The sequence below is a fragment of the Cryptomeria japonica genome, chromosome 2 (genome assembly GCF_030272615.1).
Source record: "Cryptomeria japonica chromosome 2, Sugi_1.0, whole genome shotgun sequence".
Classification (NCBI taxonomy): Eukaryota; Viridiplantae; Streptophyta; class Pinopsida; order Cupressales; family Cupressaceae; genus Cryptomeria; species Cryptomeria japonica.
The window spans coordinates 679,155,541-679,167,778 of NC_081406.1; the positions used below are offsets into that span (position 1 = coordinate 679,155,541).

At 33.5% G+C, this 12,238-nt stretch overlaps 1 protein-coding gene across 2 annotated transcripts in view; it reads right to left on the reverse strand.

The window, feature by feature from the left end:
* Positions 1-6,203: 6,203 nt before the first annotated feature.
* Positions 6,204-12,238, reverse strand: part of LOC131036862 (GATA transcription factor 26) — a 159,138-nt gene continuing 153,103 nt past the window's right edge. The window contains exons 3-9 of one of the 2 annotated variants that reach the window (XM_057968860.2): positions 10,053-10,312; positions 9,847-9,965; positions 9,615-9,684; positions 9,206-9,309; positions 8,848-9,073; positions 8,419-8,533; positions 6,204-7,139 (exon numbers count right to left, since the gene is read on the reverse strand). In XM_057968860.2, coding sequence (XP_057824843.1) covers positions 6,646-7,139; positions 8,419-8,533; positions 8,848-9,073; positions 9,206-9,309; positions 9,615-9,684; positions 9,847-9,965; positions 10,053-10,312 — 1,388 coding nt within the window. In that variant the 3' untranslated portion in view covers positions 6,204-6,645. Of the gene's footprint in view, positions 7,140-8,418; positions 8,534-8,847; positions 9,074-9,205; positions 9,310-9,614; positions 9,685-9,846; positions 10,313-12,238 lie in introns of both variants that reach the window. The other variant, XM_057968859.2, reaches the window with a different exon arrangement.

The window sequence follows — 12,238 nt, forward strand, 5'->3', positions numbered from 1 at the left end:
CGGAACCAGGTACAAATCTCCAACAGGTGGTTTTATAGGATTTTCATGATTGCATCCCCCAAGGTCAGATGCCTTAGTTTAGTTACCGAATGAGGTTCCAACACTGAAATCAGGTGCGAACCCATTCACTGCATTATCATCACTCTTCTTAACCCATGTCTTCTTCATCTGTTCTCTAATCTCTTCAACTTTTTCTTTCTTTTCTCATATGGCTTCACATTCTTGTTCTTGTCTTCCAAACCTCTACTATTCACATTTCTACTTTTGCAATACTTTGCAATGTGATCAGATTTATTGAAAGCATAACAAACAACATTTCCTTGCATAGGTCTAAAGTTCATTTGATTTCTTCGTGATCTGCATTGATTAGCAACATGTCCAAACCTACCACATGCATAACATCTGACATTTCTCCTATATTGAAATTTATTTATCACACTTCTACATTCATTTGCCTTATGACCATATTTGTTGCATTTAAAACATTGACCAGAGAAAGATGGACCATTATTATTCATCCTATTTTTGCATTGACTAGCCATATGACCAAATTTATTGCAAACAAAATAGTTGTCATTGAACTTATGAGCATTAGGTTGCCTTACCAGAGGCCTTCTTGAATTGTCCTTTGTTGTGCTGATTTGAAGCTTTCACCTTTCTCAAATCCAAGACCTTGAGTATCATTTGGATTGTTTTGGCTTGCAAGCATCTCATCAAGCTTGATTGAATTGATCCATAACTTCTCCTTATACTCATTTACAGCTTTAAGATCAAACTTAAGAAGTAGGATCTGTTTTCCAAGATCTTCTTCATGTTCTCTAGCATCTTGAAGGTCACTCATCAACTGTCCATTCTCATTCTCAAGTTTGGAACATTCTTCAGATTTGTCTTTCAAACACTGAGCAATCTTTTCCTCATTCTTCTTCCTTTCTTCAATCTCCCTTGTCAATTTCATCACAATGGCTTCCATCTCATTCTTCTGAACTACATTATCTCTAGCAAGCTTCTCACATTATTTTATCTTTTCATTCAGGGCTTCATCATCCATGCTTAGACTTTCTTTCTGCTTAAGCTGATCAACAAGCTCCTTTCTCTTTTCCTTGGACTTACTTAGTTGCTCTTTTAATGTCTGAATGAAATTTTCAGCATCCTTAAGATTTGTTTTTAATTCTCGGACTTTGGCTTTAAAATGATCAAGATCATCAAGTGCAACAAGTTGTTGTTGTCTAAAACTACTGGAATCCATTAAAACACCTTCCTGAATCTTCCTCAAGTTGTTAGGCTTCTTTCGAGGAACTAGGCTCTAATACCAATTGTTGGAATCAAATAACACTGAGAGAGGGGGGTGAATCAGTGTTATGTACAATTTAACATTATTAACCTGATTCTTCAGCCATCTAATGCAAATCAACAAAAGAAAGATGTAAACACATGAAGCAAACATCCACAACACCATAACACCAGATTTATACGTGGAAAACCGAGTTAAGGGGAAAACCACGGCGGGAACCTACTCACAATGAGATAATACCCTGTTAGGAGTAAGTGAAATATTACAATGGGAAATGCACATGCATTTAGGCACACTGCCTAAAGCTCACTGATCAAATTACAAAAAGGGCTACAACCCGGAAGGCTCGCTACCTTACAAAATGATTACAAGAGATACAAGAAGGTTTGAACTATTGAATAGCATCAACAAATGCCTAAGTATAGTTCTAGTTAAGCACAAAACACATAATCTTACTCTACTCTGCTATACTGCTTGTTCTGATATTCTACTATATTCTCGAGCTCAAATATTTCACTTGTGCACATGAAACTGCGCACAATGGTTCACAACCATTTCTTACTAAACCACGGATACCAAAATTGATCATACCAATCGATCTTATATATCCGCAACCTCAATTTAGATCTTCATTATGTCAGCCCAATAACGCATAACACACAAATGAAACATGTTACCCAAGTCGACTCAATCTAATCCAAAACAATCAAGAGGAACAAAACAAATTGATCACATGCTTCCCACATGTTGGCTCACTGACCTTGAGCATACAAACAACCACCAAAATCAATCTACAAGATCTGCACAATGAATCTTCACATGTTACTGTTGATGAACATTGTTCTACCTAAAAACCTATCTATCGGATCTTCCAATTTACACAAGACTCGTCACCGAAGGCCACAAACTTGGAATAAGGTAACTTACACATCCACAATGCTTCTTCGAAATCCACAACACAACAAATCTGCCAATCATAACATTGTACACTCTACCATATGTCATGTTCTTCTCATTGGACCTCAATCAATTTTCTGGTATGAATTATGAACTACGAATGACATATCTGACATTAGTTGCCATCAATGACAACATCTAAACATCAATGCAATGTCTCTTGCCAACAATGGGATAGTCATTTACCAAATGTGTCTCTTTATGGCAATAAAGCATGCATTGGACTTATTTAGATAAATTATTGGTTGTTTATTTTTAAAACTAATACCTATCATCTTTATATTACTTGGTAGAGACTTATTCAAATCAATTTCTACACACCTAGGATAAACTCTTAGGTTAGAACACTTGTCTAAATTATAATTACACTAGATTACTCTACCAATTTGACCCACAAAATCCCTCGAAAAGGGTTATGAAATGTTATATTTAAGTGTGGCAATTCAATCCACATGGGATTATGTGATCAAGATGGACCTTTAGGATGAAAATGAAAATTCCAAGCTTGGAATTAACAGACTTGCCCTCGTATAAAAAATTTGTCATATTGCAGTACAACTTCAACATGATCAATATATTTAAACATCCAAGGAACATATCTTTTCTCTGAACCTCCTATTGTCTCAATCTCCCAACACCTATTTTCCTAATTAATTTTAACCTATTTATAAAAATCTATTCTAGCTAGTGCCCCTCTTAAAAGAACACAATCATATTTCGAATTTAGCATTCATAATGATATCTATGATATCGTTAAGGAGTTGAAATTGTAAACTTCTACCTTGTTCATCTTCAAATTCATGGGAAAAACTAGGGTTTTTCTTGGTGAGGTCATTCTCATCTTTTATCCTTAGATCCTATGTTTTAGTCATTTGATTTGGCTATTTATTGCCATTTTAGTATCTTTCTCTAAATTCTTGAAGATATTCTCCTATACATTTAGGTGATTTGGAATTTAATTTGCATTATCTATGTTTATATTTGTAGAGTAAAAAATTTGTAATTCTCCAATCCTTCGTGAAGCCTCTTTTAACCATATATTTACACAATCAATAAAATATGCCTACAAAATTTGCATCCTATTTTATTCTTAAATGTTTGTTATATCATGTTCATTCCACACTATTTTGTCTTTCCTTATCACTTCTAACTTCTTAAACAAATTATCCGTTGATTTTAAAGATTTTAAAAGACAACATACTGCTTTTAAAAACTTCAATTTAATCAATTTATTTGTAAATTTATACAAAATAAAAAAAAATTAACTCCTTAAAATAATCATATGCAAGATAAGAATTAAAAATAGGTATCATTATGAAACCAAAATATATTGAAAAATGAACTGTATCATAAATCTTAAGGGTACACAATTGCATGAAGAGAAACTAATTAGAATAAATGTAATGACATTAGCAAAGGTCTAGGACACAAGCACATACAAACTTACTAAAGATAGAAACAAGGCAATTTATTTGGAAATATTAAATCATGTTGAGTCGCGTAAAATAATCAAGTATGCCATATATTGAACTATAGTGATGGAGTAAAGCTCTACATATACGACTGAAGCTCCGAGTCAAATGTAGAGCACAACCTTAAAGGCATAAATTATTGTAAAGGAATGGCATCCTTCATTTGAATTGACAAATTTCTTTGAAAGGATCTAAGATACTATATTCTCCATTTCCATATAGCAAAATTAACAAGTGAAAGCCCAATTAAGGACGTTTGCAAGCATGTTGATTTTTTACTTCCGAGTATGGTGGTTTTTTTTAATGTTAATTTTATTGATCTTATTTATATTGTTCAAAAGTTGATTGTGTTTTATTGTGCAATTAAATATCATGATTAATTAATATTTTTATAAATTTAAGTTTTTTAATAAAAAAAATCTTGTAAATATTAAAGAAAAAAATTTCATTACATTCTCATGTTCCATATTTCGTAATTATATTATACAAATTAATTAAAATTTTACCTAAATTAATATAAATGTCTAGTCTTGATTATTTATTTACTATCTATTTATAATTATTATTTTTCTTTTCTAACTCAAAGCAATAAACTTTTTTCTTTTACATGTTTCTAATTATATTAAAATTTTACCTAAATTAATATAAATGTCTAGTCTTGATTATTTATTTACTATCTATTTATAATTATTATTACTTTTTTCTTTTACAGGTTTCTAATTATATTGTTAGAAAGAAACAATATTCAATAATTCTATTGGATATCAACCTTTATACTACTCTATTTTCCCATAGCATCTATAAAAAAAAATTGCATGTAAGAAAATTATTAATATCAAAGATGACTCTCTTATGTAATATCCACTTTATATATCCTCTTTCACATCTTAATTTTTAGGTCAAAACCAATAATAAATTAATAATAATATGCAAAACACTTTAAATGTCACAGGTTTTCTTAATTTACTTTGAATATTGTTTAGGTTTTGTATCCCCAAATTTTTAACCTCACGGTCAAGCTAATAATATTATAATGAAATCCCCTTCTTTATCTATGTAGTCAAACTTAAACCTTCAATATCTGTTTATTTAAAGTATATTTCTAATAGAGGTAATAGAGGTTTCCATGTAATTGGTAAGTAAAATATATTCATTTATGAGTATTTAACTTTCCATTTCTTAGGGAAGAGAATCTAATAGTTGAATCTGTTCCAATAATTGTTTTAGCACTTGTTGATTTAGCATTCAATATTTTTAACAACTGCACCAAATATTGTGACTTTAAAGTTGTTAGTGTTGATGATGACTACCTATAAATGAATTAAATGTATTCCTTAGATATAAAAACGACAAATCATGTCACATCAGCGCACCAATAAAACATAACTCAATGCATAGCTATTGGTCTCTCTTTTTTTTGGACTTTTTCGACACTTTGGCAAAAAACATCTTAATGTGGTATCATATTTGATGATGTGACCCTGAAACCTTAGGTGAATTTCCAAGTAAGCTGCCATAAAATATTGGGAGTTATTTGAATTTTCACATAAGATTTTGCAAAGCACAAAGTTTAGGTGCTCAACTACTAGATCTTCTCCTCCATTTATCTTAAAAAACATCCTTATAATTTTATGAGATATCATGAAAATTTATAAAATTCAATTACATGTATGATTGTCTTAATTTCTCAATATTTATTAATTTAAATTATCTCTTAAATATAATTTCTTTAACATTTTTTTCTTATCCACATTTTATCGTTATTATATTTTATTTAAGATTTATAAAATATGAAGAACTGCATTGTTCATCCATTTAAAAAATGACTACATAATTTTTTCCTCATTAATATGGAATTGATTTTCTTTCATAATATGGAATTGAAATGTGAAAAGAGAGGTGGCCTGCTTTATCTTTGGTTTATATTATGAAAACATATTCTTGTAAACCTTAGTAGCCTTTTTATATGTTACACAATAGAGAATATTTCTTATGATTGATTGTGTAAAAATTATGCTTCTAAACTTACAGTTAAAAAAATAACTGGCTTAAATTCTAAAAATTCGCCCCAAAATTAAATAAAAAAAATCAAGTTTCAATTGTATTGTCTTAGGTAATGAATATAATTCTCTTTCTTTCAATCTCTCACAACATATTAACAATGAGTTCGAAGTGTCAATTGTATTGCCTTAGATAACTAGGCTATAATTCTATTTCTTTTATCTCTCACAACACACATAAACAATGAGTTCAACTCTTAAGAATCTTGGTAGTGCTAAGAACACAAATCATGTTAAGAATCGCTACAACTCATTGAATGAGAAATATAACTAGTTAAAACCTGAGATAATAACAAAAATAGGTACAAACAATTTTCTCCCAGACGAACAGAATCCCTAACTAATCACTTACGCTGTGTCTGGGTACATTTATTATAGAGGAAGATTTCCCCCTCTTAAAAAAAAAAAGGAAACACGTGCATCTTTCAATACAAAAAGAAAATACTAATTTAATTACTCAATTATAAATACAATGATGTCTCACAAGACAAAAGTCTGGTGGCCTGAACCTCTAGAGGGTCATAGGACTTAAAGTCAAAACTTCATTAATTGAATCAAATATAGCCTGTATGAGATTCACCTCCAACAAGCAGTGTTACGTGCTATGAAATTGCACTTTTATTTCACTTATCAGCACTCAAATGTTTCAGAAACACTTGCTACTCAGCAGTATCATTTGCACAAGGATCTACACCTGTTATCATACACTCTTGACTGCATCTCAACAAACACATTCACCCCTCAATGTAGCCCAAGGTGGAAAACTAAAACTTAAGTTCAAAGAATTTAGAAAAAACAGAAACAAAAAGAAAAAAAATAACAAAGAACTAGCAAATTACACACAAGATACACAGGCTGCATACAATCAGGGAAGTTGTTTCCCAGGGTACAAAGCAGCTCCATTGGGCAGTGTTTCGTCAGGTTGGATATTAGGAGCATTCCAGAAAAGGCCATTCCATTCTAAACTTTCTTCTGAACCCCACATATTATTAACCATTTCTTCCACAATGTTTGGATTCTCAAGCTTGTCAGCATCGCTCAAGGAATCCTTGTAGTCTTTGCATTTCCAATCAGGTTTGTGCAAAAGCTCAGCCTGTTGAAGGGACACGTTTGAAGGAACATCCAAGAGCAAATCCTGTTCAAAGCTTTCACTGCCAAGGGTTCCCATGGAATCTAGCAGAATAGAACTCCTTCCTATAGGTGATGCAAATAGGCTACTAGGACTAAAGCAAAACTCGGTCTTTGGTTCAACATCAAATTCCATGGGACTCTTGGAGGTATATCCTGTCTGCATGTTCTCATGATATGGATTTCGAATTCTTTGCCTGTTCCCAGGGCTCTTCACACTATTATCTGATCCTGTGATTGGCATTCAAATTGTCAAAATAAATCAAAACAAAAAGTCATGCTACACATTATATATACAGGTATGTGTGTGTAGACATATGAGTGTGTATGTATGTGTGCATGTGCATGTGCATTTGTGTGTGCGTGCACGTGTATTTGTCTTTACACATACTTCCAAACTCCAGAACCATAAAATTTGGGACCCCTTCTATCCACACCTGCACCCATTCTTCCTATACCTTTGCTTTCTGCACTTAAACATGTATAAAATTTGTCTACTCATCAGTCTTATCCCCTCTAATTATCTTTACATTCTCATTTTCTTAGTACTTTAGTTTTATGTTACTTGCAGATCCTACAGTTCTTTTTACCCGGGTACTTTTCTAAAGTAGCTTATGCTTTCAAATCCTATTGATATACTCTGGTCATCTGTAGATATTCAATTTATTGATTTATTTTCTTACATAATTATCAAAGAGGCTGAGTTACAGTGTACACAGAATGCAATAAATCTAGTCAGCGAAATGTTGGATTATCAATGCCCATTTTGTGAAGATGGTGATGTTACACCCTAAGTTGAGCACACGAGCATGGAGTTTAAACCATGCAGATCTATAATCCTAATCCATGCAAGAGAAATAGATTTACAAAAGTATCTAAAGATGATCTATTTCAAACAAATTTAAATGCAGAGTCCAAAACGTCTTAAGGCTTATAGATCATATCATATCCCACAGGTTAGTTAACAAGAATCATCGGAGTATCACCAAAGCATCTCTAATTTAGAAAAGAAAAGAAGCTAAGCCATTCACATGCAACAAATTACCATAGTCAATGGCACACGAGACACAGCCCCTTCTATTTTTCTCAATCAGACTTGGCGCTAGCTATTAAAATTTAATGCTTATCAGACTTACCTATGACTTTGTAAATAACATTTGTAAACTTAGGAACTTATAATATTATCAGACTTCATAAACCTTGTGTAGTCTGTCTTATGAAACTTTGTTCCCCATGCTCCACAAGCTATTGCTACCCTGCCACCCATAGTCATTGGAAATAGTACCTAAAAGACTAAAACAGAAAATCGTAAAATAGTCTTCTCCTGGAAGTTGAAACTCTATACTTCAGATATGATTGACAAGGGATTGCTACAGCCGAAGACTATGCTACAATCAAGAAGATCAAATTTTTATCTCCTTCAGCAACACAAAATTTCAGTAACCGCTTTATATACTTTTATGCAGTCCCCCATGAAATGAAAAATATGGAGTAATTATCTGTGATATACCTGTAACAGCTTTACAAGGTTGCGACCCCAAAGAATTCTTGACTGTTGGATGCATTCCACATCTGGAATGTAAACTTGACCCCTTTGTCTTCAATGTTTCTTTACTCTGTATAACCTGGCATATCACATGACTTTTAAGATTTGCAACTCAAACATTCTTGCTGGACTCAATAATTTCATCTATATCACATATGGTAAAGCTTCTAAAACATAAGATTTCACACATCTCCTAACTTAAAATTCCTTCTGCAGCATCATCTTTCTTTACTCTGTACAACCTGGCATATCACATGAATTCAAAGATTTGCAACTGAAACATTCTTGCTTAAATCACTAATGTCATCCATATCATATATGGTAAATATTATAAAGCATAAGATTTCATACATCTCCTAACTTAAAATTTCTTCTGCAGCATTACCCACTTACTTTTGTGGAACATAGAACTCTTTTACGCTTACTACGGTTTGGCAACTGGGAATATCTTTCTATCCATTTAGATTTTGTCAGATCTGTGAGTATCAGTTTTTTCACAATCTGCTGTACTTGAGGGTTTAATCCCGATGTGTACATGTCAAAGATGCCTTCAGAAAGTAGGTCCTGAAAGTTGGTTAAAGCCTCTTCAAATTGGAGACTGTTAAACATGCACTGTAAGCTGCAAATATAAGACAAAGAAGGTTATATATCCTCAATGAAATCTAGAGTAAAAAGGACAGAGATTAGAAGGATCCTTATGCTTGGAAGGAATCAATGCCACAAACAGCCGATGAAGATGATAGTCACTAACCTTTCTGGAACTTTGGCAGCATCCACTGAAGAGACATACTTCATTAAGTTTGTTCGATCTTGTGCCGTCAAAATTTCCATAAATGAGTCAAAATTTATTATATCCTATTATACCAATGAGAACTGCAAACAAGTTAGCTTCACGGCATCTTAATTGAATATTATTTAGATAGCAAATAATGAAAGGAGATTACAGAATTGCTGGTAAACAAAGTATATATTATAGCTATTAGCATCATTTCAGCCCATGAAAGTAACAGTCAAATCCACAGTAATATGGTTATATAAGAGAATAAATTTAAATGTCACATTAGAAGTGCTGATCATCATTGTTGCCTTGATTTCTAAAATATTTTAAAGACAATCACTCATTGTTCTCATTACGGGGGTATAATAAAAGCAGAACTTACTTTCAGTTCCACAAAAATCAGTGGTGAATGACAACTTTGCAGTTCATATTTGCTGTAAGAGAAATTGTCCCTACAGTATCAAAAGGAGGAATATTAATGTAATGAGCAAAAAAACAATAAAAGGAATGGAAAAATGTGATAATATTTGCACCATTTTCATATGCAAGAATCTTAGAAAACAGTTCAGTGTATTGACATGAAATTTTCAGCATCCAAATATGTAGTCTCTTACAAAAGTCCATTGGGCATTAAAAAATTATCTGAATGCTCCTGAAACACTTCTTCAATATCCATTCTATACTTCAGCTTTTCCTTCTCTCTACCAAGTAAAGAGCCATCCTCATTCTGAAGCTGTGTGGAGGAGGCTAATACCTGAGAATCAGCCTGAGTTACAAAACCAAATCTATTATACTTATTTTCTACCAAAAGTGAACTTGCCTCTGACTCCTCTTCGCACATTGTTGATTTTGGTTGCCTAATAAGCACACTGCCAAGTCCTATCTCAGCAGCAACCATTGGAGTTTTACATGCAAAGAGAAGATCCTCTGAACCCAATGGTAGATAAGATGTATCTTGTTCATGCAATATATAACGAAGGCCTTTGGTAAGTTTTTCAACTGAAGAAGGTCTTTTACGATACATGCATGTACGCTTTCTTGAAGGAATGGGTGAATCCCACACAGGAGTGTGCACAGAACCTGCATGATCGTGTAAGTTAAAAATCACAAAAAGTGCAATAAAAGAATAATTTTTAATATTGATAAACATAGAGTAGTGTACTAAGTCACATCAATTATTTCCTACTAAGAGGTCATTATCAGAATATTGTTAGGCAGAGAATATTAATTACTGTGATTTCAAAGGTAAGGTTGTGACTGCATTTCTCTCCTGCATGGCAAACATACAACTAGCCCAAGGAATTTGACTATGTTATTGTTCACAGCTAGGGTTGTGTGCACCAATCAGAAAGAAATCAAACTGTTAGTATTATTAAATCCAAGCATCAAACAATATCAACAAGAACCAGTTTGAAAAGAGCTTTCCATCTATTTAGGAGACTGTTGTGCCTTGCATACACTCCCCGTCGTCGACAAGGTCCCCCCCTTTCATTGTCTTTCCTCGTTGAGGTCCTAAGTAGGAGTTTTGTGAGTTCGCAGAGATGAGTTGCAACAGTGAGGAATTTGAGCTTTGAGAAGATGATCCGACCTAAAAATTGAGCTAACCTGAGTCCTAGATCCTAGAGGGTTCGCACCTTGAAAATGAGAAGCAAAATTTCACATCTAAGTCAGATGACCAAGCTAACAAGAGGTTTTGAAAACTGAGGAGAAATTTGCCTATCTGAGTCAAAATGCCTATGGCAAACCAAAGTAGCACTTTCTCACTGAATTAGATTTAAAATTTGCAAAATAAAATATAAAATCTCACAAAGGGGTTGAAATGGCCAAGATTGGCAACTTAAAAGAGAATGTTATAACTTAAAAGCCAAATTCGCACCTTTTGGCCAAATCGGCTGAAATTCAGGTTTGCAAGGAGGATGCTAAATTAAACTAGAAGACATTTGCTCAAAAAGACCAAAAAGCCTGAATTTCACAAGAAAGGGGCATTTTAACTTAAAAGTGAAAGATGAAAATCGTGCCTTTTGCCTAAAAAAACATGAGTTTCCTTATGAGCAAGGCATCACAAACCTAAAAGTCGCGCATTTCGGTAAAATAGCCCAAAGTTTGTAAAAGGGGGGTGTACAAAACTTAAAGCAAAATCTCTCATTTCGGTTAAAAGGCCAGAAGTTCACAAAGGGAGCGTATTAAGCTTAAAATGCCAAAATCGAACGAATGGGTCAAAGTGCGCGAAGTAAAAAGGGCGTTTCATCTGCAAAGCCAAATTTGCACAAAACATAAAAGTCGCGAGTTTCATATTAGAGAATGGGCATTTGAACTAAAAGCTAAAGTTCGCTCATTTTTAGCTGAATAGCCGAATTTTATACTTACTGAGAAAAGGCAATCAAAGTTCGCTCCTTATTGGGTAAAAAACCCGAAGTTGAAAGGCGATATAACAAAGAAGCAAATTGCGCATTCTTATAATGCGCCGAATATCTTCTAAGGTGAATGGATATAAGCAACGTTCAGTGATTTGAAATATTTCCCAGGAAGCATAACATCGCCCAAACCCTCGCCATTGTCCCAAAACTACGTTTGAAGTATTGTGAAGGGCTAAGGTCGCTCGGGGAAGTTCAAAATCGCGCCTTTTGTCTTCAAAAGCCCGAGTTTCTTGCAAGAGGGAGAACGTTGGATCAATAATTGCGTTGTTTAGGTAAGAGGCGATTTGCAGTTTGCAAAGGAAGGCATCCTCTCATTTCATTTCATCAGGCCCAAATTGCAGAGACCCTCTAAGCGCTAGGTTTCCAGCAGTTCGCATTCAACAAACCTTCATGGTCGCTGCCAGTTAGGATCAAAATTGCCTTTCGCATGGTTATAATTTTGCATATAAATAATCATGTTTTAACCTAGGGTTAGTGTGCAAAGGCAAATTCAAGTAAACCTTCAACTTAACCCCAAATAATCACCACTTGCCCAATTCAGCCTCCAGCCAGAATTTGAGACAGAGATAAATTTTAGGGGCTTTGTTAT